This window comes from Pagrus major, chromosome 9, assembly GCF_040436345.1.
Source record: "Pagrus major chromosome 9, Pma_NU_1.0".
NCBI lineage: Eukaryota > Metazoa > Chordata > Actinopteri > Spariformes > Sparidae > Pagrus > Pagrus major.
The window spans coordinates 16483305-16511247 of NC_133223.1; the positions used below are offsets into that span (position 1 = coordinate 16483305).

Here is a 27943-nt window from a genome sequence, read left to right on the forward strand (position 1 = left end):
TGCAACCTGTAAAATAACCCTTGTTTCACATTGCCTTACAGTGGCTGCTAGAAATGTGAAAAAAGCAAATAGGCCTCTCCAGAGCCAGTGTTTTTTTTGTTTGTTTGTTTGTTTTGTCCATTTCAGGCAACTATAGCGGAGGAGCCATTCTAAGATCAAATAATGATTTTTAGTTTCAGGGGATTATACACGAAAATATAATTATGAATATTGTATTCTATTTCTGCCAATAGGTCCTCCTAAATCCCCATAAAACTTACACACTGGACCTTTAATATGCTTTAGTCAGTACAGGCTTCATAAGGTGGTAGTACCACAAGAATACTCATTCTCACTTATTAACATTTAATAAATATGGTCTATTTTTATGTAAAAAAAAGACAAATCTACAAGTGTTAAATGAGTGCAGAATTACTCAAAATTAAAGGGGCTTTCTTTTATGGGCCGTATGTAAGAGGATTGTAAGATTGCGTTAAAAAAGGGGGCTTTGCGGTGTCCATCGGTCTCCTATACAAGCCTGTGACAGTTCATTTAAGTTAATGCTGCTGGACTGTGGGCTGTGGAAAGCAACAGGAGCTAACTTTAATTTAGAAATGGAAATCCACCGAGCTCCTTTAAGTCTTTCTAACTCAGAAAATGTTCCCCATTCTATAGCAAGGTCCTTCTCATAACTAATTCACCATCCAACTCAAACTACGGGTCAATTAATTATGAGCAAGAGCTCACTGTAGAATGGGAAACATATTCTGAGTTAGAAAGACTTCATTTAGAGTAATTTGGACACTACAGACACTTGCATTTTTTTGTGTTTTATTATAGAAGGAAGAAGTGTTAAGTTAAGGGAGATTGAATATTCTTTTGGTACTACAAAAAAAACTGTTGGTGATCTTGTAGTTTAGGAACATGGTCGTGCAGAATAAGGCATTAATAAGTATTTATAATTCATAGAAAATTCCAATGTGAAAATGCATTTTGAACAACTAGTTACTGGTTAATACAGTACGTGTTCCTTTATCTGAAGTCATACCTAGTATTGTAATCAGTACCCTTGGCATATACTGTGTTTAAATAACAAACCCCAATATGAAAAAGATCAGTACTTGCCCCCCATTTTTTGAAAAATGCATAGTTTAATAATGTCTAGTTGTCATTATGAGGAAATGGCTGCCTGTAACCATCAAGCTTTGAAGACCTTAACTGACATAATACATAATTCATCAGTGCCAGTATAATAAAATGTAATATAGCACTCCCTAAAATAGTGGACACACAGTGCTTTATAGAAGAACGAAATGAGAAATGTAGAAACCACAAAATGTAAAGTTTAACAATCCAGTAAAGCCAAAGGAAACAAACGAATTTAAAGTTTAAAGCTGCGTTTTGAGAGTGAGCTAAGACTTCTGCAGGAGTCTATTGAAAGAGCAGCAACAGAGGGAGCAGAATGACCTGATTAAAAGGATATCATATGCCCAGCATGTTGCCATCTACAAGTACTGTACCACTGTGGTTGATAGAAGTTGACATTATGAAATTAAGCTCATTTATTCTACAGTGAACGAAGCACATTCAGTATGACTAATTTATTTTCTTCTCTCCCTGTGACATGATTTGCTCTTACAGTAACACAGAAACAAACTCCCTGCTTTCATGTAGGAACACTTGCGCCTAAACGACATAAATCAAAGTTGATTTTGAGTGGTATTAGCAAATCAAGCATCCGAGAGCTGCACTTCTGCTGACATTTTTCCACTCTTCATTTCAAATCTATTTACTTGCTTGTCATCTGTGGGATTTAAATTGCAAAACGACCATCTCACTGTGAAACTGGAGGAGACTAGGGACCATGAATCTTAAATTACTTCTGAATTCAAAATTGTACCAGTGCAGAGCTGAGACTACTGAACCAGTGGTACATAACATCAGATTAATAATGCAAAATGGATGTCACTGACTACACGTACATGCACATGAATATTACACTATTATTTCGAGTATGACAATATTCAGAATTTGATTTGAGTAATGTAAACAGCACATCATCACTGAGTTTAAGCTTTTGTTCTGAATGTAGCATTTTCTGATAAAGATAGTCAGTTTTTAGTTTTAATTTTGCATGCACAAAAGAAAAGCCCAGGTTTCTAGTCAGAAAGTGAAACACATCTACGTTTAAGCCTTATGAATGACAGGTTGGTTTTTTTTCACAGGTTTTTATATTGGATATGTACAACTGTAACAATGCCCACCTTTTCTAAAAGGTGTTTAAATGGATAAAAGAGGGAAGCTGTGTTCATAAACAGTAGTATGCATGGATGCATGTAAACAGGGATGTTAGTGGAATATTCAGTTTCCTTATTCCTACTCGATACTCGTTTTTTGAGGCCCAAGCTGATATTGATATTGGGAAACACTGATTATGTCTGAAAACATATGTTTCAAATTGGTTAATATTGGACAACATATACGCCGATACTAATATCTGTGAAAGGCCAATATTGTCTGATAAAATCGGCGGATATATTGGTCACACTAAAGTAGGAATACTGTCTTTTTCAGAATAAAAATATTTTTATGTATATGTATAGGTTTTCAGCTTTCATTTGTTGGTTGGTTTGTCAGCAGGATTAGAAAAAAAACTACTGAAAGGATTTCCATAAAACTTGGATGGGGGTTGGTTCTCAGCCCAGAATAGACCCCATTAACTTTTGGTACTGATCCAGATAAAGGGACGGATCCAAGGAACTTTTCTTTTCACTTTCTTTAACATTGCGAGACAAGCTGTTTAACAACATTTATTGTTAATTTCTCAGGAATAATACATGCATCTTAAAAAGAATCTGCTATGTACAAATAGTACAAATACAAATCTGGATCTACACTGTAAATCTGACAAGGTAATCTTACTTAAAAAAAAAGATCGAGGAAACTGAAACCTCAAAATTAAAAGTAAAAAAGTAAAGTAGACTTATCAAGTTGTTCAAGTTTTCACCTCATACTGTACCTGCAACTTACAGTGTACACAATTTTGGTTGCACAAGCTAAAAAGGTAATAACATCTTAAAATGATAAGTCTACTGAACTTATTTTTCTTTCTATATATATAAATATATATATATATTATGGCAACACAAATATAACCTCCTCTTAGATCACAACTTTGAACAAAGAATCAATCCAAAAGTACAAAAGTTAAGAGCCCAAAGTAGGAGGTCGAAGCACATGACACATCGAGGTATATAGATATATCCAGTGTCAACAACTAAATTATGTTTGAGTGATTAATAGCGCAATTTGATCCTCACCAGTCAATGTCTTGTCTTTCTAACCTCATTCTTCTCAAACTGTTCAGCATATTAAATGAAACGAAGACTATTCAGTTACAGCATGTGACTCTCAGATGATTGCATATTGCCCAGAAACTCAATGTCACAATGCCTGGGTGGTGTCTGTCTTGTGTTTTTTCCAGGAAAGATACACTTTCTTAGCTCACATGTGATTCCTGGAAGCGTGCATAAATAAATGAGTGTTATTTTGATCGGCCGCTGTCAGGATGGAGAATGTCAACGGGAGGACTCCACTGAGGGGAGGAAATGGGGTTTGTCCAGCAGCACTTAGATGCATGACTCCAGGCACCCGCTCTTCCTCTTGGGGTTTGCTGCCACTTTCCATAATTTCATCAGCGTCAAGGCAGATGCCATATGGAGGTTTCAGCTGTCTAGAGACTTTGTGTCTGCTGAGGTATTCGACTGACCACCCGCTCGGGAAATCGGAGATATTGATCACTAGATTTGAATTTCACCCTTATCTGAATGTGTTGTTAATTGAATCAGAGTGGTTGTGTGGCTTTAAAAAAGAAATATCACGGATTTAATGAGCAAGCATTTGAAGGGTGACACAAGAGTCTGACTATATGGTCCTTAAAGAGTATTTTCTTTTCACAAAGCAACACTACCAAAATAATTGTGTTGGCCTTGATACTCAGTCAGAGCACATAGTTAAAGATCTAAGCAAAACAGAGCTGTTAGTTCATTAGATGGTATTTTCCATCTATTTAGCACCTGGCTCTGGAGTCTGTGTATGTGTATATTTTCTTCTGTTTATGCAGAGTTTGTGGTGAGTGTTACTGTAGCTGACAGTAGCTGGCCAGCCCACGCATACCTGACACCGTAGCCTATGTGTCACAGTGAGAGGGCACAGTCTGACTATGCCAAGACCATCCGAGCAGAAATACAGAAATATCCACACAATAACCTGTGTTACACAGTCAGTGTGGTTGTGTAAATCTAAGAGACAAACAGCATCATCTGAAAACATCTGCAATGCAAAACATGCAGCAAAATCATGTGCTAATATACTTATTATTTTCACTGTAATACTCCTCAGGCCCCAGAAAACAACTACTCTGAGAAATTAGAGAAATCTTTTCCACTTCCTCATTAAGGACTAAGTTAATTGCTAATCAATTGTGCCCCCCTCTGACCATGAACACCGTGGTTCTGGGTAGCCAAACAGAATATTAATGTAGTCCAGCATCCACAGTTGATCTTTTAGAGTTATTCACTGTTAACACTTGTCAAAAAGCTCCTGGCAGTCTATTAAGATGATGTTAAGCAACTGGCACAAAATGGCATTAATTGTATTGTTGCACACTTAAAATCACTGGGTCAAAATGGACACCAACTTGCAAACTTAACATTGCCAACACCCATGTGTAGAAAACCATCAAGAATAATTTTGAAATCTTAGTCTTTATAAATATTGGGCTATGTCTAATACCTGTTAAAATTATTTTAAAGTTGCATGTCACTATTTGTTCATGACTGTCTAATATGTGAATCCTTTGCAGTGTTAAAAGTAATTTGCACACAATTTCTATTGATCATAGATTTGTTCTAATGTTAGCTTGTTGTGTGTGACTCAGAGTCATACTAATATAATTTAAGTCTGGAGAAATAGCCAAGCATTAAAGGTCCAGCATGTAGGATTTAGTGGCATCAGGCTGTGAGGTTGCAAGTTGCAACCAACTGAGCACCCCTCGTTACAACCTCCCCCGGCAGCTAAACATTTGAAAAACACAAAAGAGTCTCTTTAAAGCCATAATGAAAAAAATAAATCATAATTTTACAGACAATAACTCTAAATTTTTACAGTATTTTTCTGTTTTAAATGCATGTAAAACTATGTAGAATTACAGTGTTTCTCTGTAAAACTTTTAGTGTTATCATTTTATTGAAGGTATTCAATTGTGGAAATAATGGGAAAAATCTGTAAAACAACAGTATTTCACTGTTACACTTTTATTTAAATTATTGCACTTTATTTGAATTAGGATATTTTACATTAATTTCATGTTTTTGGGTTTGGCAGCCATTGCTGTGAGTCTTCTGACCAGTTTTTGCTGTGGGTTTTTTATGGTTTTTCCATTCTGGGCTACTGTAGAAACATGGCAGTGCAACATAGCGGACTCTGTTTAAGAGGACCCACTCCCTCTGTATATGAGAAGACTCATTTTAAGATAACAAAAACATATTGTTCCTTTGTTTCAGGTGGTTATGCACAAAAGAAAATGAATCCCCCTAAACCCTATAGACTGGACCTTGAGTATAAAAAATAGCACTAACTCTGCGTAAAACCAACTGGTATTGGATAAAGTTAACCCAGTTTTGCTATATTGACCACAACATGCAACCCAGTGATTTTTAGTGTGAGGTTCCTTGTATCCTTATACAAAAGCATACAATGAAAAATTATAAATAGATTCTCTCCTAACTCAGCAGCTATTGTCCAGGTACCCTTGAGCAAAGCACTCCCCCTCAAGCCAGAAATCCCCCCTCAAAAGATGCCATCCATAGAAGGCCGAGCTGTGCTGGCGAGCTACCAGGTGTGATTGTGTGTGACTAGATGAATGTGAAGCTTGGTGTTGCTGAAAAGGGCATGCTTGCTCAGCAAATCCCTTCATCTGTTCAGAACTCTATTGGACAATCCAGTTGGAGACTGGAAGAGCTGGTGGGATTCAAGTCCCACAGTATCTCTGCACACTGTTGGATTTTTTATCAGGAAACATCTGTGACTGTAGAAATTCCTCTCAGTAGGATTTCTGATGGACAAGCTTTGATGTTTTTGGAAATACATGAGATTTACTTTAATTTTTTCAAATTCTGGTTTCTGTTTTTGAATTTTCACAGGAGTCAGGTGTGATAGAAGACAGTATGTCAGTGGTCTAGCTGATATCGCTGTTGGTGTTCCTAGAACATCAGAATTAATACTGTTCTAGGGCCGTCATTGCAACTGACCAGTTTTTTACCTTTTTATTTAAAAAAAATAAGCTCACTACAAAAGCTCAGAATGTTATTTTCTGGTGTTTTATGTGTCATTGATGTAGCCTTTATCGCCAGCTTATGGCCCAGTAAGTGTTTGTGCATTTAAAAACATTTCTACATTATTATATTTTTTAAAAACGAATGTCGTGCGGACATATATATGTATATATATTTATATATATATATATATATCCATATAAAAAGATAATCCTGTGGACAAGGCTTGGATTAGATCTCTCCCAAGCATACCATTTACAGTTAAATATTTTTAATTGCCATTGTGCAACTCTACAGTACTGAACCCTACAGTAATTAACAAAAGAAAATGGAGACATAAACGGTTCATGCTCTCAATTGTAACACAGCATGCATAGCAGCTATATCAATGACCAACTGATGACTCAGCTTATGATTGGCATGTGGAATTAAAAATGGCCTTTTGGCAGCAATGTTTCTTGCTTCATGTACAGACACGAGAACTCAAGGAGTAGTCGTGTTATAGTGTGCTTTTTCAATGATCACTCTTTGATTCTCCTGTTGGAGAAGACTCTGCTGGAGATAACAGATTGTTTACTCTGCTGCATGAGGGCCAAACAAGTGATTTTTGTCCCCCAGTTTATTCAGAGCAGCTTCACTGATACATTACAAAAAGTTCTGACAAGGTGTTGCTTGCAGGAATGTGTTTTTCATGGACAACATCTGACACATCTTGTATTGAATTCATTAACTACCAATGAGTGCATTTGGCTGTTTCAGTACTTTTTGTGTCAAGGAGTGTGGCCTTGAAATCAAATGCTGCACTCAAAATAATAGTTTGTAAAATTATAACAACACACAATTTTCATTGCATAGTAGCTACCAAAGGACCTCTACAATGGTAGAGATTTTTTAATATGCAGAATTTTAGTAAGCGCCTCAAGGACTCTCTGATTTGATATTCACAAGAATAAATGCAAATTTAACCAGTATTTTTTTATTTATTTTTTTTATTGGTTTATGCAGTTCCACAATATTTCTGCAAAAAATACTCAAATTGGAACAATGCTTACAAATGCATAAAAATAATCCAGCCAACGTTACAAGCAGGTCAAACAAAATCCTTCCTGGACCTCAACATACCAACATGCTATTTATTTATACTAAATCTGTATTGTCCCCCAAGGTTGTCTTCTCAGGCAGAGGTGTAGACTGTTCAGCCTCGACACCCATGCAAGTTTTTAAAATCTCCTCCATCAAACACAAAATGAATCAAAAGTTTCACCAATTGAATCGACTCTTTATCAAGAAAGCCACTGAAAATTAATTAATTTCTGCCTGAAATGATCACAAAATCTCTTTCGGGGCTGATTGGTGAAGGGTTTTACAGAGGCCACATTTTTGACAAATGAAGGTGAACCAATGATCTATGTTCTCCAGATTTTGCCGTAATTACATGACCTGATTGTATTGATTCCTAAATTGCACTCTGCTCAAAAGCATCCAGCCAGTTGTAATCAGCTGCTCAAGATGTAAGACTGAAGCTTAACTGCGCTTCTGTTTAAGGATTTTCTCAAGTTTTAGGAGTATTAAACCACAGATATCCCATTCAGGTGTTGATTGCACCCTGATTTATGGTTTTGATTAGTGTGTTTGAGCACAAATAAGATTTCTGCTGGCACAGATGTTGAAGTGGCCCAGTGAGAATGTGTTCAGGAAGCTAATGGCCGCACTGTGTTCTTTTTTTTATCATAGATTGTAATTACTCAAATTAAGAAGAATGAATTGTGGTGGAAAAACACGTTTTATCCTCCTGGTCACAGTTCAGAAGACTTTGCAGTAATTAACTCTGGAAGATGGAATCCCACGAGGCTCCCTCACAGTAGATGCCATCCAATCCACAGCTACCTCTGTTGGTTATGTGCTTATGACTAAAGGCCTCTGCACACCAAGTCTGTTATTTTCATTTGCATTTTTTAAATCCGTTGATTTTAAAACATTATGCACATAAACCTTGTCTGATGTGTGTATCCTCTTATCCTCTAACAAAATGGAGCTGTAAAGCAGTGAAGATGACTTCTTGAAAAAAAAAAAGAAAATACTTGGTCTATCCACTCCTGAAAACAAGACAAGAGCAAAGAGAGTTTCGGAGGAGCTGTGGACTTATCCCGATTGCTTCCAGTTGTATTTCACGATGGATTGGGTCTATTTTATCACACTTCATCACACTGTTTTGTCACACTACGGTGGCTCTGAATAGTCAAACAACCCTCAAAATGCTTTTGACAGACACAGAAAAATGCAAAAAAAATCAAACCTGTTCTGAGAAAAATCACGAGTCAGTGTGTACACATGACTGACACGGCATGAAACATATTTATTTTTAAACGACTCAGTGTGTAAAGGCCTTAAATAAAGTAGACCCCATCGTCTCTATTGTCTGCATGCAACTCGCCTTTTTCCATCATCCAGCCCAAAGATTTAAAATAAGAATGCTCTGTTTCAAAATTGCTGATATAAAGACAACTGACATCCCTGACATCCTGGAGAGCGTCCGCCAGGAGGTTTCTGTGAGAGCGAGCAGCTGTGGAAGCACAGAAACACAGGTTTTATCTTTATCACAGAGGAAAATGCCTCTGTGTAACCCCTGCACAGCTCCGTGCACACAGTGAAAAACTGGAGCCAAACTGAGCTTTATCAGCGAAGTGTTAAGAACTCTCTGCAAGTATTAGAATAAAACCCTGTCCAGCATTTCAGAATCATTATCCTCCGTCTGCAGCTCTTAATTACCGAGGATTTATGTTAGCTTTCCTCATCATTTTTACTCTCTGACATTTCACTAAATTTGCTATTGTAAAATATGATCCCTCTCATGAATTTTCACAAATGAGATTAAGTTGTCTTTTTTATCTAAATATTTTAGTCACTTTACTATTTTAGCCATCACTCCGAGGCCGTCCGCAATGCAATAATTCATCGTAATCACTCCAAAACAGAGCTTGGAGTTATATTGAATATACCGTCCACATTAAGGATAAATTTAGCCTTAATTACATGGGTTATATTCAATTAATATTTCAGCTGACGCACTGGGCTGAGGAGTTGACTGCATTAAGATTTTTTTTTCTTCCTAAAATGCGCATTTTGAAATGAAATTAGTTTTGAAGCTGTCATTAATCAGTGGGCATATCGCTTGGCACCACTGACTATTAAAAATAAGTCGCTGAGGGACAAATCATGCTCCAGGCTTTGCATATTTAAATAACTCACTGCTCACTGTAGTCTTTCATTCATTATAGTTTCAAGAATGCTTAAAACAAAAACCACATCACAAGTACAACGGAGCGTATGTGCTACAACAAGTCGTGTCCTCTTAAGATAACAGGAAATTATGTGTGAACGTAAAGTTAATTTTATCTGATCCCCAGAGGAAGTCTTACAGTTTACACTCACTAGCACCTGATAAGACATGCTAATGGACGATAATTAAGTGCGATAGGCAAAGAGAACGTCTGTAACGAGCATGAGGCATGTGGTAGATCAGATTCATGCAGGATTAGAAGCTAGCATTTCTCCCGTGACCTTTACCCTCCAAGCTAACATCAAGTGAGTTATAATAGCTGCTTGCTGTCGGCAGCTAAAAATACTTTCGTCTCAGTCAGGTAATAACATTGTGAGACAACAACCTGTGTTTTCCACACTAGCAGATGAGTCTTGCTTTCTTTCTGTTCTTCATATCACTAACCGGATGTGATTTGGTGCAGTATAATGGACAGGCATGCCATTTTGTTTCTCCGCTGCTGTAGTATGTAATCTCACCTGCACTGCTGAGCACTTACGACCTCTTCAGAGCCATTACAGTTTTGTGAGGGCCGCTCTGATGAGTGACAGTAATATACATGGCTCAGAGAGATGGATCTCTCAGTGGATATGAGGTCAGAGTGTGTCATGTGGCCTCGTTACCATGAATTGTTTTACAGATGCTAATTCAGAGCATACTGATTGTGAGATACACAGGGGTATTGTATTAACAACGGACTAAATGACTATGTGTAAAGTGGAAGGCGTTGCTTGTAGTGATGAATTCGCAAAGAATTATCACCCAGTTCTGTCGTTTTGCTTAACTCTACAAGGTGTTTTAGAGTAATTGAGGTTATTGCAACTTTAGTGTTTTTGCTTCAGTTTCTCTGCTCTCATCAAGCCTTTTTCATATGTAATTTAGTCACCGAAACTTGAGCCTTGAGAAAACAACATAGAGGAAACATGAAATGGCTCCATACAGTTCATCCATCTTAATACATGTCTTTCAGAAGCCCTGCAATCCCAAATGTTTTGTAAAGCTGTTATTTACACCATTGATGGGTTGCGCACTAACACTTTTACCTCAGCAGCTATCGTGAAGATTCCATCCTAAAAAGGTGTGTAAATAACATCTTTTCAAGTCAGTTTGGGATCTCTGGGCTTCAAGGGACTTGTATTACACCAAACAAGCTGTATGGAGTCATTTTATGTTTTTTTTTTTTTAAGTTGTTTTCCATTTTGAAACGAGTCCCCATCTTCTTCAGTTGATTACGAGGACGCTGCGACGCTGTTTTGCTGTGAAGCTCAAGAAATGTTTTGTGGACTACATAACTTCAAGCTGAACTTTGTGCACTTTGAGCTCTGCATGCAGTAATTGTAACTGTAACATAGAATAAATAGAATCGTGAAGAATATAATCAGCAGATGAAAGTAATCATTAGTTGCAGACCTACAAAATACTTTAAAAATAGAGCTCCTACTCAACCACCTAACACTGTATAATCCTGCTTTAACAGCAATGCATGAGTAATAATAATCTAATGATTTAATACAGCAAATCAAATCAAATCAATTTTAGTTATATAGCCCAAAATCACAATCACATTGCCTCAGTGGGCTTTACAAACTGTACAGTGAAATGACATCCTCTGTCCTTAGACCCTCGATTCGAGTGAGGAAAAACTCTCCTTATTGAGAAAAAAAACCCTTTTAATAGGGGAAAAAAGGTGGAAGAAACCTCAGGAAGAGCCACAGAGGAGAGAAGCCTGCAGAACAGTCACAGGGGGCATTTTTCTGCATTGAGTACTACATAACATTTACAATGCAGGACTTTTGATTACTACTAGGAGAGTCCTTATAGCTTTTCCACCACTGGCTGCAGGTCGCTGTTTTCAGTGACAAATCTCTAATAATCTGCCCCACAGCAAACAGCAGATACACAACGTTAGCGACTGGCTGGTGGACAAAGTGCCGCATTCAGCAGAATGTTTCCGGTGGGATTTGTCAGAGGCCAAAACAAAACTTCAAGAAAAACGCATATTGGGCTTGAATTTGTTTGGAACCAAGCTCCAAAGAAATGTTAATCAGTCTGGCACAAAAACAGGCAATCATTTGCTAACATTGGTGCAATATTGTCTTTATGACGTGCTAATATGTCAATATTTAATGTGCCTACAGCTCTTTCCGCTGCATCAAAGTGGCCAAAAAAAATCAATTAATGCTGCTTTAAAGCTTTGGATTGGACATATCACCCTATAAAAGACAATAACTGAGGAATATAAAAGACCTTCGGCAGTCTCCACTGTGCTTTATGGGACTGGAGTCTCCTCTGAAAGGTCTTGAACTATTTCACTTTGCAGTTAAATGTGCAGAGTTTTGAAGCCTATTTAAATTTTAATCTCGGCCCTTGAAAGACAGGACTATCATTATGGATACCAGATGGTGAGAACTATTATCATCTCATCCCAATTTCTGGTGAGTCGTAGAGGTCACGAGGCAAACAACAAGTGGAGCCTAAAAAGGAGCATGCAGGCAGCATATTGAAGGATTATTTATTGCACTTCATCCGACAGTCTTCTGCTTGCTATATATGGGGCCGTATCCCAGTGCAAACCTGTATATAGGAAGTCATATCGTCTCTATCACTGTACAGAGATGTGTTTTCACGTTTACAGGTGAGCTATTGACAACACAGACCTCATAGTCTGCAAACACAGAGCTTATTGCTTTCCAGAAATACATGAGGAAGGCTCCCAATGCAATGTCAAACGTGGTTTGCTGGAGATAAGAATCAACAAAGATGTGAAGTCTCTTCAAAATGAAATCAACATCAGCAGCCATAATTGATTTGCTATTTTGGTATTTTTTGGTTGTCGGCGTGTTTGCTTTCGACTTTCTTTCCTTTTTTTAAGCAGCGTTCTAGCTCGCAATCTGACACTTTTAATGTACTTTTGCTGCATTTCTGGTTTAATCCCAAATTTAGGCAAGGTTCCCAGTGCATCTTATCAACCTACATGTATGCCATGTGCAGTACAATCTACACCAACACAGTCACACATGAAAGAAAATGAAGTAACACTGTTTTCCTTTTTTTTTTTTTCCTCCACCCAGAATTCTTCCTGGAGCTACTGGAGAACACTGAGAGGTCCCTGCACGAGATGTTTGTGAGGACTTACGGCAAGCCTTACATGCAGAACTCGGCGGTCTTCGAGAACCTTTTCGCCGAGCTGAAGCGCTATTACACGGGGGGGAACGTTAACCTGGAGGAAATGCTTAATGACTTCTGGTCGCGGCTGCTGGAGCGTATGTTCACACTGCTCAACTCCCAGTACGTCATCACTGAGGACTATCTGGAGTGTATCAGCAAGTACACCGACCAGCTCAAGCCCTTTGGAGACGTGCCCAGGAAGCTCAAGGCTCAGGTTACCAGGGCATTCATCGCTGCACGCACATTTGTCCAAGGGCTGTCTGTCGGCCGGGAGGTGGCCCAGAGAGTGTCAAAGGTAAAAGTGCTTACCAAGACCTGATTAAAGGGTGCATTGTGTTGTTTTGGGGAAGAAATTTTAATCAGAAGAGAAAGATCTTCGTTCATTGATCTTCACGACTGAAGAAAGCGAATAAGCAAACTGCATCAAAGGACATTTCTGAGTTTTAAATTCTTATTTTCTAAAACTACAGAGTGCACCTTTAACTGCTTTCTTCTGTCATTTACAAAACCTGAAACAAAACTATATTTCGGCTGATTTCACTTGCTGATCCAGTTGGGAAACAGCATTTGACCTGAGCTGAAATTAAGACTTGCTGTGTATCCTGCACAAATTCTCAACAAGCCCAAGGTCTTGTGTGGTGTTTATGCAGCAAGCACACATTTCCCCCTGGTTTTCCACATGAACAAGTTCCTCCAAGATACTTTTCTATCTAATGTGTTCTCTCTCGGCGCCTGTCTTCAGGAAGTTTGGGCCTCAAGGCGCCTTGTTCAGGTGCAGTGTTGAAGGTTTATGTGGATTGCTCAGGAGAAACAATGAAAAAGTAGAGAAAAAGAAATTCCTGCCATCACGGTTTATTGCTCTATCGCCTAATATTTGTTCACCCTGTATATACAGGCGCCATTAATCATGTGTTGCCTCAGTATTCTGTTTGATGCGATGTAATCTTAATGTAGCTTCTGCAGTATATCATACTGCCCTGGGAGTGTGTGTAGTTTTGATCATGTACGAAGTAAGATTAAAGGGAAAAGCAAGAGGGCTAAGGCTTGGATTTAGTCACACTCGACAACAACAGGGCTGTTTCTGCACGCCTTCTTATGGGATGAGAGAAGCACCGATAAACACTGCGCCACAAATCCCCAGCCACCCTGGTTTCCTTTCACTACTGTATTGATATCAGATAGATTGGATTATCAACACTATTATAAATATTTATAGACCTGCTGTAGAGTATATAAACAGAAGGCAATGAAAATATTGTAGCCCTCAATCATCAGAGACGGGGAGGCAGACCTGTGGAGGAGACAGAAACTCAACATTCATTCTCGTGCACTCGGTGAACTTTCACCATGTTCCCTTCGCTGTGTGTGTCGCCCCCCCTCCTCCTCGGCAGTAGTAGCGGTGGGGCTCATTTAGGAGCTGCCACAGACGATGTGTTGTTAGTATGCGTTTACTGAGTTACACCTCGCGCTTCTTACAAGCCAGCATGTCCCAGCTTCCCCTCTTGACATTTCAGTGAGACCTGAGATCCAGGTCATGTGTCTGGGACTGCAGCTCTTTGATCCCTCGGGGTATAAACTCATCACGAGGGCTTGGGTGTAAGCATAATGGAATAAGACACCCCGCTGGAGGTGACTGTTGCACAGCGCCTCTAAGATGTGACACCCATGCTTAAAGCTGCTGAGATATATATTGAATAAAAGTAGATGTTGTAGTGCTTTATTTTCTTTTCACAGCTTAGGTGACAAAACACAAAATCCAGCGGAACTTTGAAGAAGCAGGACTCTGGATCTCTCCCTGATCATTACCCAAACGCTACGTCTGCTTCTGTTTCTTTGAAGTGATTAAAATCGAATAATCATCTGTCTGGTTATTTATATTATATTATATGTGATTATATGAGTGCACGCGCTGTAATAACATGGCAACGGGTTTGACAGATGCAAATGTGCAAACAACACTGTGCTGTGTTTCTGTTAAAGCCAATGTGTGTCAAATTTTTAAAATGAAAATGTTTCAGTATTGCTCATTATGTTGCGGGTGTATACACAAATCCAAGGAAGACGTGTTGTAAAAAGTATCCAAATGTCATACTCGAGAAAAAGTAAAGATGAAATGTCAAAATGTTATTTTTTTAAAAGTGAAAGTCACACATACGAATAGTAAAAGTCTTAAAGTATCTGGTAATAAAAGTCATTTTTTCATATATTTATGTACATGTATGTACAGACTGTATACCATGGGACGACCAGTTATCAGTTGGGCGATTATAGGATCAGATATTCAGCATTTTTCTAAATGCGCTACTTCTGCTCTGATGCAGCATGTCATCTGCAAAGTAACTAGTAACTAAAGTTATCAAATAAATGTAGTGGAGTAAAAAGAACAATATTCGCCTCCAAAATGTACTGCAGTGGAAATATAAAGTAGCAGAAAATAGTAACACTCATGTAAAGTGCAAGTACCTTAAAAATAAATAAATGAATAAATGTACTTACATGTAAGTACAGTACTTGTAAATGTACTCAGTTACATCACAACACTGACCGAAAGTAGACTGTAAGTTGCCATTACTGTGATGCCGTCTCCCTTCAATTTTTGCGCCTTTAAAATCATTTTTCTCCTTTAACCTTTACTTTTTATGTAATGTTACTTGTGACACAATGTGCCTGTGCAGTTCCCAGCTGAATGTGAACAACAGGAGCCTGTACTTCATGAAAAGTGCCTCTGTGAGACCATTCAGTTCACATAGATTCCCTCGGCGTGCAGATGACCAAGATGTTCATCAGAGGAGGATCAATAGCAACTGTTATTATAGATTATTATAGTTTATTTTATATTAGTCATTCTGACCCTCTACAAGTGACCAGTTGTCGTTTAGTTGCTCATCACCAGGCAATTAATAACATCTTAAAAAGAAGAAAAACATGACATGTCTGACAAACTGTTACAGACCTGGGATCTGTATTTACCACAGTGGTGTTGCCCTCAGGAACTGTGGGGGGCGTCAAATTGCACAAATGCCAATTTCTACACAATGTTGCTTTAAGACCGGCATTCATAAAATACCCTCATCAGTAACTGGGGGCCTGCTGTCTGACGTCGTCAATCCAACTACCCATACTACTGTCCCTGTCAGCAGGCAGCAGCAGACACTGAGTCACTAAAACTCGCCGTCACAGTAATGGCGGCACCGTTAGATGGCAGAACACACAAATCCGTCGCCATAAGTGAATCATTGTCACGGGGGGAATCATTCATGCTGGCGCTTAATTGGATTTTCTAAATTCATACAATAGAGTGAAAAACAAGTCAATTTATTATTATTATTTGGAAGATTCACAGAACTTAAAATGTGAGGAAAGGTGACACACTAATCTGTATTTGTGGAAAGTTATTAGAATGTGGAAGATAAATATACGTAGTTGGTATAATTAGCTAAACTTAATTTCTTCTAACTTTTGTAAAATAAGATCTGGATGAGGAACTTTAACAACCACAACCACACTACTTCTTCTGCTCTGAATAATTATGATTAAAAATAATGATGCTAATTGCAAAAACAGTGATTATTTCTCCCCTGGCATCTGAATCTGCTGAGAACAGACTCTGTGAGGCTGCCTGATACCTGTGTGAGGTGTGATAGATGTTGGCGGGAGCATTTTTAGAATATTTAGTGTTGAGTTCGTATGTGACAAGTCACAGCAGTCTTCTGTGAGGTTGTGTGTGAGGGTTTGTTATTATCAGAGCCAGACTCAGTGGGGCTATAGGAAAAATATCTCCTCTCCCCCTTTATGACACTTACCACTGGGCTGAGAGAGGGGAAAGGATCTGGGCACATCAAACATTAACACATATCGCCGAGAGAAGGTCATCCATGTTTTTGTCTCCCCCAGGCTATACTGTAGCTCACTTTATTCTGGTCTTACAAGGCAAAATATCCACACTGCTATATGAGAACATGTCGAATTGATCATAATGAGCCAATCATTGCTGCGCTGCACGTACCTTTCTTTTTCAGAACTGATTTTGAGATATTATTGCTTGTTTTTAAAACATTTTTCATGGTCATGGCCCCTCAGCGAATTCCCCAAAAGCCTAATTGGTGCTTGACATCTTTTGGCAGGGCTCATTTAGCCTTTAAGTGTGTCCAAAATCACAGTTTGTCACAAAGAGGCTTTGTTGTCAAGGCCCCTCATGCAGGCAACATCGTGTTTTATTATTATGTCGCTGGTGTTTGTGGAATGCTGTCATCTCATGTTTGATATTTATTAATTTGGTTATTTAGTATTTTCTTTAGCATCTATTGCTGTATTAACATTGTTATTGCTGCAAATCACTTTTTATAAATAGATAAAAAGCTGTTACAGTCAGACACCACTCAGCAGGAAAGCCTCAGCGTAAAAGTGTAACTTCATATCTCTCTTTACTTAAACGTTGGTGGCCTGCGGAGGGGAAGTTAGACAGAAACTAGGTAGAAAATGAAAATAGAATGATCAGCCTGAGTTAAGCAGTAACCATTAGTCAAATGAATTATCATTTATTTACTTACTGCTTATTGGAGAATAGAATATTAATATTATATAATAGTGGGGTTATTTCCTTTTTTCAGGTTATTGCTATAATTTGTGGGTAATTTCAAATATATTATTAATGCTATGTAAATATGCAATCTGGTATTTATCCTATTTACCATGAAATGTGTGTTACCCAGTGGCACATGATACAGGTGCAGTATATGTGTGGGGATCTGTTGTTGGTGGCTGATCTCCAGTCAGTAACTCAAACAAAAGGATATTTTAGACATTCTCCCTACTGAATAAAATAAACACACATTCATAAGAGAGATACAGCTTTCGGTGTCCCCCTAAGGAATCACCTCCAGAGTGGGGCCGCTGTAGCTCAGGAGATAGAGCAGGCCGTTCAGCACTCGGAAGGTCACGGGTTCAAATCCCTGTCTCCCCCGGCTGCATGTCAAAGCATCCTCGAGCAAGATACTGAACCAAATTGCTACCTTGCATGGCAGCCTCTGCCATCAGTATGTGAATGTGACAAGTGTTGTAAAGTGCTTTGAGTAGACTGGAAAAGTGCTATAGAAATGCAAGTCCATTTACCAAAGTTGATGTTAGATTTTTGCCCCGGCACATTTCCTTTTTCACATTCTTCACATTTTAGCAGAAGCTTCTGTCCAAAGCAACTTGTGATAAGTGCATGTAACATGAGCTAGATGTCGTCAAAAGTCAATTCTGCATCTCCTCTACAAAAACAACTAAGAGATTGTGCAGTGTCTGGGTTTAATTTGTATTTTTGTAAACGAAAGGAGGCATTAATAAGTGCTTGCATGCTGTGTCTGTTTAATCCGAAAATGTGGATTTCAGATGCTTAATAAGATGCTTGTTGGTGCTTCATGGAAAACAGGAAGAAGTCCATTAGCAGCGACCCAGGAGCCTTCACTTCAGACATTTTGACAGGGCTCCAGAGTGCAAGCGTTCAGCACGCATTTTAGAAGTTGCCCCCAAAAAAATCATTAAAGTCAGCAGTTCACGCAGTCAGGTTTGTATTTGCTATCTGAAATGTCAGTGTACTTGCTTGGCACGTGGCAAAAACAGATGGTCAGTGATAAGAGGTTGCACTTCAGGTTCGTACAGTCGACACATGTGGCCAGAGAACAGCTGATACAGCCAATGGTCAGATCTTTTGTGTAGTACTATCACAAAACCTTCTAAATGAGACAAATAAAAACGTTACACCAGTCGAGTCGATTTTGATTTAGGCCTAAGAGGGCTTTATAATGTGCACAACATAACATATTCTCTGTTCTTATCCATTGAAGCACTGAGCTTTAAAAGAGCCAGAATGAGCCGAAGCTTAGTTTGGATCAGCTACTTGTGCCACAATGCTTCAATAGGCTGCTTCTCCCTGAAAGGACTTAAGAATCTGTAGGTCTGTGCATCTTTGTAGGCAATCTGTCCATAATGATCATCTGTCTTGGAAAACCTTTAAAAAGCCTTATGTTTAGGGATTTGTTTAATGTAGAGCTTATTTTTGGATTAGAAACAGCAACACTATATGAAACAAATTCAAACACTCACTTTAGTGGCGTGATTGATTGTTAAACTTGTCCATTGTGTGGTTGTTTTCCACCATCTTCAAATGCATTAAGAGTTTACTTGTGGCTAATAAATAACTTTAAATTTCATCCACTAAAATAATCCTGTGGTTCAGACCAAAACAACTCGATGGGGAGCGAGGATACTGTGGTAAAATACATCTCTTAAATACAACACAAGTCATCAGTGTGGGTACTGATTATATGTCTAGAAATACATTATTTTATTTTAGCCTTCTTAAGCAGTTCATGTGTGATTGCTGATGTATTCAGCTAAATTTATCATACAAATATCAACAGAATAATTTTCTTAAGAGGTGCTTTGAATATCTGTCAAGCAAACCAAACAAGAAGCTAAAGTTAGGGCTAGGTGCTAAAATGACATGTAAAATTTCGTTGCTGTGAAGTAATCTGTGAAAACACACCCAAGAAATATTGTGTCAGTGATTTTCCTTGTCTAAAGTACGTGTTATGTATTAATTTGGGCTTTGTATTTCTCGACGTGTTTTTAACTTAATGACAAATAGAACTGTCTCGAGAGAAAGATAGAAAAACTGAGATACAAAATGCTGGAGAATTAATTCTAGCTGATGAGTGAGCAAATAAGTGTTTGTCTTTATCTAATAATTAACATTTAAATGCAGATCAAACTCTCTGACAATGATCACACACACTGTGATTGACACCCGAAAGTGCTGGGTCAGCAGAATATCTCTCTTATCTCAGCTCTAGTGCCGCACTAATATTAATATTTTCAGCTGACTGATTATTCTGATGAAATCCCATTTTTTTTCTAAGCAACTACGAATCCTCGATTGTGTTGCATTCAGGTAAAATAAAAAGGGAAATGACAAGCATGTAAATCCTCCTGGAATCAATCGACAGAAGTGTTTTTAGACGTGTTGTCCTGGTGCTAACGACTGCTGTCACACTCTGTGCTCTTGCAGGTGAGCAGCACTCCGCCATGTATCCGAGCACAGACCAAGATGTCGTACTGCACCTACTGTCAGGCCATGCCAAGAGTTAAAGCCTGTAAGAACTACTGCCTGAATGTCATGAAGGGCTGTCTGGCTAATCAAGCTGATCTGGATCCAGAGTGGAACCTGTACATCGGTAAGTCTTATCAAGCGTGACTCCTTCACCTGGGTCCTGCTGTTCTGTCATTTACCATCATACCAATTAGATGTCTTCTATAAATATGTATACCTGGGTGTGTGGCTTGTATGGCTCTTCAGTAAATGGGACTCATTTCTCAAATTGCACTAAAAATGATATATGTTAAATTATCTTTCAAGTTGCATGTTTACAACCAGCAAACTACTGCAAAACAATGAGCTGAGAGCCGTTTTAAGAGTGTTGAATTGGAGGGATCGAGAATAGGCGCAAGCAACACTCTTACAGTACAGGGACTAACTGAATTCAGTTTAGCAGTAATGTAGATTTACACCTTTTGTCTGTCATGCTCATGAAAGAACAAAAACATCAGTGTCGAAAGAGAAATCATTCAGGCACTTTCATGTTGATGTCTGACGGAGGTAAAGAGAGGCCACAATTATCACACCATTTGCATCACGTGGTATCTGTCAAGAGCAAGGACGTTATAATTACACCTGGACACAGCCATGGAGGCGAAGTCCCATTCATTTCGATGAAAGCTGCTCAGTGGCGCATGAAGCCAAAATGACTCGACTGTCTTCCGCATAACTTCCGCATTGTGGGGCCCACAGAGCATGCGCACTAGAGACCTCCGCTGACCGAGCCGGCTAATTTCCAGTTTAGCACCCGGCTAACTTGAATAGGGATAAAATAGTTTAATGGCGCGGCTCTTCTAGCCTTTTCAAATGTTATTGAACCGAATGGCTCAAATTATGACAGTGAAACGAGTCATTTCGGGGGGGTTGCAACACTGCAAAAAATGTGTCCCCCATTTTAGAGATGCTTCTTTCACCATGTTAGCTTATGGGGAAAAGTCATTTTGGGCCCCAGTGCATCAAGTGACAATGTAAATACACGGTTTGGCCACAACAAAAGTTGGCTTCAAAGCCTGGCGCTCCTCCTGGGGGATTGGTCAAGATTCTTAGGGTTAGGGTAGTTGCCAGTTTGCCAGTTTTTGGAGAGAAAAAAAGGAAAAAGTTCTACAGTATGCATCCAAATACTATACTGCCCTAACATTAACAACATAAATGTTAGCTAGTGTTAGCAATGTTAACGTTAGCTAACTACCATTAGCAACATTAACGTTGGCTAGATAGATAGCGTTAGCAACGTAAGCTAATGCAACAAACTGTCAACCACATCACAACAGTGGTGTTTTGATGTGAATACAATGGAAGGGGGGAGATGTTCCACATTGAGTGGGTAAATGTTATCAATACCATCTTAAAATTTTAAATGTTGACGTGTTGCCAAATTTCACAATTAGGTGTTGAGGTGCTAATAGAATTCAAATTTCCGGCCTGTCTTTGCTTTCATAATGTTGGGTGTTTCTATCAACCCAAGCATGTTGAATGTATGTAAATCTATAGTAAATCATTTTACCACAGTTCTCTTCAAAATTTCAAAATGAGTAGATATGATAAATAAAGTAAAAGAAGCTCAGGTTAAAATGTTTACCTTGCAGGTCTGCAGGATTACAGAAATAGGTGTGTTATGTTGTCATGTCTTACTTTCTATTCTAAGCGAGGTTACAGCTGGTGCTGCGTTGTTATCATGTTTTGACAACATCAGTTCCATCGACACGCAGTGGGCTCCTTCGGATAAGAAGGCGCTTTATTTGTCATTCTTTTATCAACATTTTTTTCCTGCATAATAAAAAGATTTTATTCATGGGATTCTGCCCTCCTGCTGGGCTAAATGGGGACTTGTAATAGGGCAGAAGTGCACCACGGGGAGTGTCAGGTTTTGTGAAGAGAAGTTCAATAAGAACTTGTTCAGTTCAGAGACAAGAAGTACACACAAGAAAACACACAATATTTATATATTTATTTAATATTTCATAGAATACCTTACACAAATGACTCCTGCTGTCATTTAGATAGGCTCGTCCCGCAGGATTGAACGAAGGCTCCGACAGTGAAAACGTGAACAGGCTGCTGTGAGAAACAGAAAGGAGGAGCTCTGAAAACACTCAATACTAAAATTGTATGTTTATAAAGAAAACATCATGCAGCAGTCTTATGAAGAAGCTGGGATTTTTAAGCAGAATTTGCCCAATATATTCGGTTCATTGCTTTCTTACCTCGTGTTTGAAATTCTCTTTTCTCTTCCCGTGAAATGTTGAAACTTTTTCACATGACTCATTCAGCCCTCCGGGGTGTTTGCACAAATTTATCTAATCAAATGTGATTAAGGCCAGTTAAACGCCACGTAGCAAAAACTTTTGATTAAACATTTCTAAATTAAGGAAGGGGCTGAGAGGTTTGTTTGTCACTTCCTTTCACTGGTTTTCTGCAAAAACGAATGCTCTTAAGTCATGCAATTGAAATCCGTGAAAGATTTATCCACCTGCCTATATGCTCTTTAACTCTGAAATATGCCATGTGTTGGGTAAATCGAGTTAGTTAGATCCTGTCACTGGTTTTTCTACTGTAATAGTAGTATTGGCACTGACAAAACCAAAGCGGTCAGCTCCTAAACAGAACCTCAGGATGCTCTAACTACCTTCTACTGGGATTTAAAGTGATATCTGACCACTGTGGGACAGAAACTCACACAGCAACAGAGCCCTCTTTTTTATTTTTTCAGCTGTTGGCAAACAAATGCCTACATACACATCCCGCAGAGTCAGAGCACCTGATGACTCTACCTCCAGTGTTCACTCCCCTTTTAAACTGATTTTCCTGAGAAAACATTGTCTGTTTTTTTTTTGTTTTGTTTTTTTTTGCTTTTGGCTTTCTTGATGTTCAGTCATCCTCACCAGCCCCTCGTTGTCTTTGGCGCTCGGCCATTTTACGCTGGGCATGTAGTGCACAACCAGCTTGTGTAAGCTTATGACCTTGGAGCGGCTGCACAAAGTTTCGTGCCAGTCTTTGTGAGAGCCACTGGGACTGTGTGGACCAGCAGACCAAAACAATGAGCAGCTCAAAGAGGGTGAAAGCTTCAAAGAGCTCGGGGGTGGAGAGTTTTTAGATATATTTACAATTTTACATTTATACAAGGTAGACATATAAAGAATAGAAAAAAATCAAACTACCGCAACAAAACAAAAACAGCACCAACAACAAAGAGTACAGAACAGTATAACAATGATCGATAACGTACAGTACAATGCATCACAATTAAATATTCATTTCATTATTATAGATTGTACTTTGCCTACAGTATATAGGGGGAGGTTTCAAAATAAAAGTCAAATAGGGCTGCTCAGAACTTGTCTTTATTAATTGCAAATACACAATGATGAAACACAAAATCCCCGATTCATAACAGAATTGTATTTGGTATCACTGATCATGTTCACTATTCGTTCCACATTGGGACACTTAAAACATAAATAAAAACATAATGTCATAATCTGCTAATCCTTTCTGACATATGCTCAATTGAAAACAGTACAAAGCCAAGTTATTTAATGTTTTAGCTCTTCAGCTTCAATGATTTTTACCTTCACAAGGAGGTTATAGGTTAAGATAGGGCATTTTTTTTCTCAGGGACGTATATAGGTGGCTGGTATCTAGAGTGAGTCCAATTTGACGTGATCCTAGATCTGGTGAGCTTAAAGAGGCAGTATGTAGTTTTGGACATGAAATTCAGGCTCAGAAATATTTAAATATTAAATATAAATATTTATTTTTTCCATAACTGCAAAAACAAGCTGTTCTCAGAGGAAAATAAGGTCCCCAGAGAACTGTTTGAAGCTAGAAAGGTGGCAGGGTCCGCCACATATAAACAAACTAAAACAATATGAAGCTGTGTTGTTCTTTAAGGTCAGATTGTTTATTCAAAATATTCAGTTATGAAAACAAAGAGTTTGTTTATTTACTTTGTGTAGGCATACAAAACCAGTCAATGAAGATCTTTCTCTTCTGATTAAATTCTTTATATATAATTTAAAACTACATAGTGCACCTTTAAATTATAGTTAAGCAGTTCTGGCTGGTTTGATAGTTTCAAGTTTGATAGTGGATTAGGCTTCAATGAATCATAGGGGACTTTGAAGTAAGCACTCTGAGTGCTAATGTAATTGTAAATAAATGCCTATTTTGAGTTTGATGCCAGAAACTGTTTCAAACAGGAGCAACAAAAGACTGAGAAAGTTGTGGAACGCTCAAAAAACACTGTTTGGATCGTTCCACAGGTAAACAGGTTCACTGGTAACAGGTGATAGCATCATAACTGCGTATGAAAGGGCCATCCTTGAAAGCCTCAGTCATTCACAAGCAAGGATGGAGCAAGGTTCATCACTTCGACATGATTATATAAAGGATATTACTTCATAGGCTATTTTTTTCATTTATGTTTAACACCGCATCACAACTTTTTTTGGAATCAGGGTTGTAAAGAAATATTTTTTTCCAGCAAATTATTTTCCTTTCTTTTTACGTTGGCCCTGTGCAGCACGCAAAAAACAGGACAAGGAGAGAGACGTATATTCATTATTACTGAAATCGAGTGAAACCCTTCTGTCTAAAAGGAGCTGACTCCAGGGCAGTGCCAGAGCAAATGAATCAAAGTTCCCACTTGTCCACAACCATGCCAGCAGAGATCAGAGGAGCTTGGGTCTGTTTTTTTTTAAAGTCTGAAAGGAGTGATATTTGCTTTGTGAAGGATTTTCTATTGTGTAACTCTGAATCTCACTGGCTTGGAAATTACTGCAGGGGCCCAACACTCTCCTTCCTCCTCTGCAGAGGTGAGTAAAACCCCTAAATCTTGTTCCCATAAGGACTGAGTCTGAATGTTGAGATTTAAGGAGTGATATAACATCCTATAGTTGTTTACAGACCTGAGACAGAATTGTCTATATGTCTCATAATTATAGTTAAAGTATTCTTTTTCCTTAAATTGGGCCTTTGTTTGTATTTGTGTTCACGTTACGTGTCCTTCTAAAAGGATAAAATCTCCCCATTCGCCACCATTTGTGAAATTTCTGTAATATTTAGTTTCTATCAAGTACATGCCAATACATCACACAAGAATTCATTAACACCATAATCAAGCTTTCTAAGTGGAACACAGTGATGATGAAGAGATCATTTTTTCTTGGGTCCTATACCAGATACTGCTGCAGCCAATCCCAACTACCTGTGTTTCTATCTGTTTTAAATAAAGGGGATATCTGGTGTTTAATGCAAGGGAATACGGGTTTACATCTGGGAGTCCAAGACCCACTCTATCTCTTGGCAGTATTAGTTTTCTTCTGATTAATTCAAGGCTTTTTGTCCTTTCACAATAAGGAAGAAAACATTCTTTTTATAATCAAACCAAGGTTTTTAGGAATGTACAAAGGAACAGAGTGAAATAAAAAGCTAATCTTGGAGGAATATTCATCTTCAGCACTTCAGCTCCGTCCTAGACCACCTTCTAAGTTGTTCCTTTGTAGAAAATGATTAAGACTGTGTATTCAAATGAGTTTCTTTCATTAAAAGGTGTTCTAATCATTATACCAGGGTGGAGGGTCAATTCACAGTGGGATCAGCAGCACTTCAGTGTTGAAATCAACACAATGGAGCTCTAAAGGTGAATTTGATACAGACGTGTGCATGTACACTTTGAGGACAAAGGTGGAGAATTTTAGTGGGTAACAACATTGTTTTTAACGTCAATCTAAGCATGAATGAAAATGACAAAATGACAAAGTAACTGGTCGGATAGTTTGACATTTTCCATCAGGTAACGCCAACCAATGAGGTCAAGGGTACATCTATTTTTTTGCAAAGTTTTGGAGAACAACCAGTTGTAACAGATTATAGTGAAGACATTATACAATATGTGCTGCACCTCCATCCGTGGTGTGTGGCAGTATATTTCCCTGACTATACATTGCGTTGCAGGCAGGAAAGGAAGCAAGATCTATGGGTGTTTGCTGAGGACACATGCATTCAGTAACGTGGACGTGGCAGCAGATCTGTTTCATGAATGATCCACGGTGGCCTGAATGCCTCTATGTGTTCATCAAGCACGGGGCAGAGCAGCTGCAGTGCGGAGGGAGAAAGGACAAGACTGACAGATTCCGGCACGTGTTTCCCCTAAAAGCAGGGACGTAGTGGAGTGTGTACACACATTAATGAAGTTTATGAACCCCCCTCGAAAGCTGGAATAGCATATACGCAGATTGCATTGCTCTCTGGCAAACTCTTGGGTCGGTCATTTCCATTGCATCATGGTATTCTCACAAGAGTTGGAGCAAAGCACCACAAAAGTGGGAATAAAATGAAATACTTCACTCCGCTGAACAAAGCAAAAACATCAACTGGTGCAGATTTGAAAAAACACAGAAGACACCGGAATTGACAATGGAGATCTGAGAGCAAAAAGTTCCTGTAAATGTTGTTAGATCTTCTTTTGGTTTCAAGCAAAGGGACAAATACTGAGGAAGACTGAGCAGCTTCAGGCTGCTTGAGGCAATGTTTTATGTAATGATCAATTCAGTGTATAATGAGGATATATGGAGCAAATATTTAGAGTTATTTGGACAATTAAACTTCACCAACTTCAGCAACTTTGTGTCCTGCTGATATACTTTCACCATTATGAAAATTAAATAGAAACATAACTGAAGATTTTATTTACTCACTCCATCTTCCTGCAAAGAATACACATTATTAGATATAGTGGCACTATGTAGTTTTGGAGAAGGATTATATTTACATTATTAATGTGGTAATAATACAAACTCAGACATATTTATTTTTTCCATGACTGAATAAACAAGCTGTTCTCAGAGGAAAACAAGGTCCCCAGAACACTGTTTGAAGCTAGAAAGGTGGCAGGGTCCGCCACATATAAAGATCAGTTTGTTTATTCAGTCATGAAAACAAAGAGAGTTTGTTTATTTGGTTTGTTTAGGCATAAAAAAAACCAGGCAATAAAGATCTTTCTCTTCTGATTAAAATTTCTTCCTCTAAACTACATAGTGCTCCTTTAACATGAATATTATTCTTTATGTATTCCAGGACTGTATTTATTAGCTTTAATTGGGAAGCACTAATATAGAGTCATAGTGCACATATACATGACTAATTCAGTAGCGGTTTATTTGGGTTATATTTTTGGGGTTTCTTAGTCACGGCTCTTAATGACACAAGACGTGTTTTATCATAGTTTGCAATATGTCTCTCTCTGTTGATCACATACTTTAAAGAACAGGCTGCCATATTTGGTCTTTCCTGACACAGGGGCACATTGAACATTTTTGTTGTTTCGACCTAAATAATTTAACTTTTGTTTTCGGTTCAAAATTTAAAAAGAATTCAGCCAGAAATTTATCAAACGGCATATAAGAGTGGCTAAACACATGAGTTGGCCCACAGTAAGGGCTCTGATGAAAGGTAACAGGGTGAGCTTCTGCTTTTGTCGGCGTGTATTCAGTGTGTTTGTGCATTTGTTTGACAGATCCATCATTGTTTTTAGTATTCTATTTGTTTAATATTCACTTTATTTATTAGTTTATGTTGATCATTGTGAGAGAGTTGTTTGAGTGAAATTGTGATATTAGCTTTACACTTCATGACTGAACCTCATGTTTGGCTTACGCTGCATATCAGCAGAACATTCGATGTAGACATAGACATAGACGGAGCTTCTTCCAGGCTCAAAAACACATGACCGTTCATAGGTGATGATCATTCCAAACATTCCCACGGACACAACCTGACCGCATTTAGGCTCCTACAGAATTAACTGTTACTAAAATGAATTCATGACTGTGATAGTGACCGAAGTCATGAATTTGAAGAAATCCATTGTGATTGCACTTCAATCACCATACTTCAAAATTACATTTCATTATTCTAGAGTGCACACTTTGGTGAGATAATATAATAATTAACAAGCCGAGAGAAGCGGGGGAAGTCTACAGCGCTGAATGTCAACTTGTT

General features: G+C 38.4%; 1 protein-coding gene across 1 annotated transcript in view; it reads left to right on the plus strand.

The window, feature by feature from the left end:
• The window catches only part of LOC141002132 (glypican-6-like), a 114566-nt gene that overhangs the window by 30881 nt on the left and 55742 nt on the right, over positions 1-27943 (plus strand). The window contains exons 3-4 of the mRNA XM_073473315.1: positions 12705-13096; positions 19856-20021. Coding sequence (XP_073329416.1) covers positions 12705-13096; positions 19856-20021 — 558 coding nt within the window. The remainder of the gene's footprint in view (positions 1-12704; positions 13097-19855; positions 20022-27943) is intronic.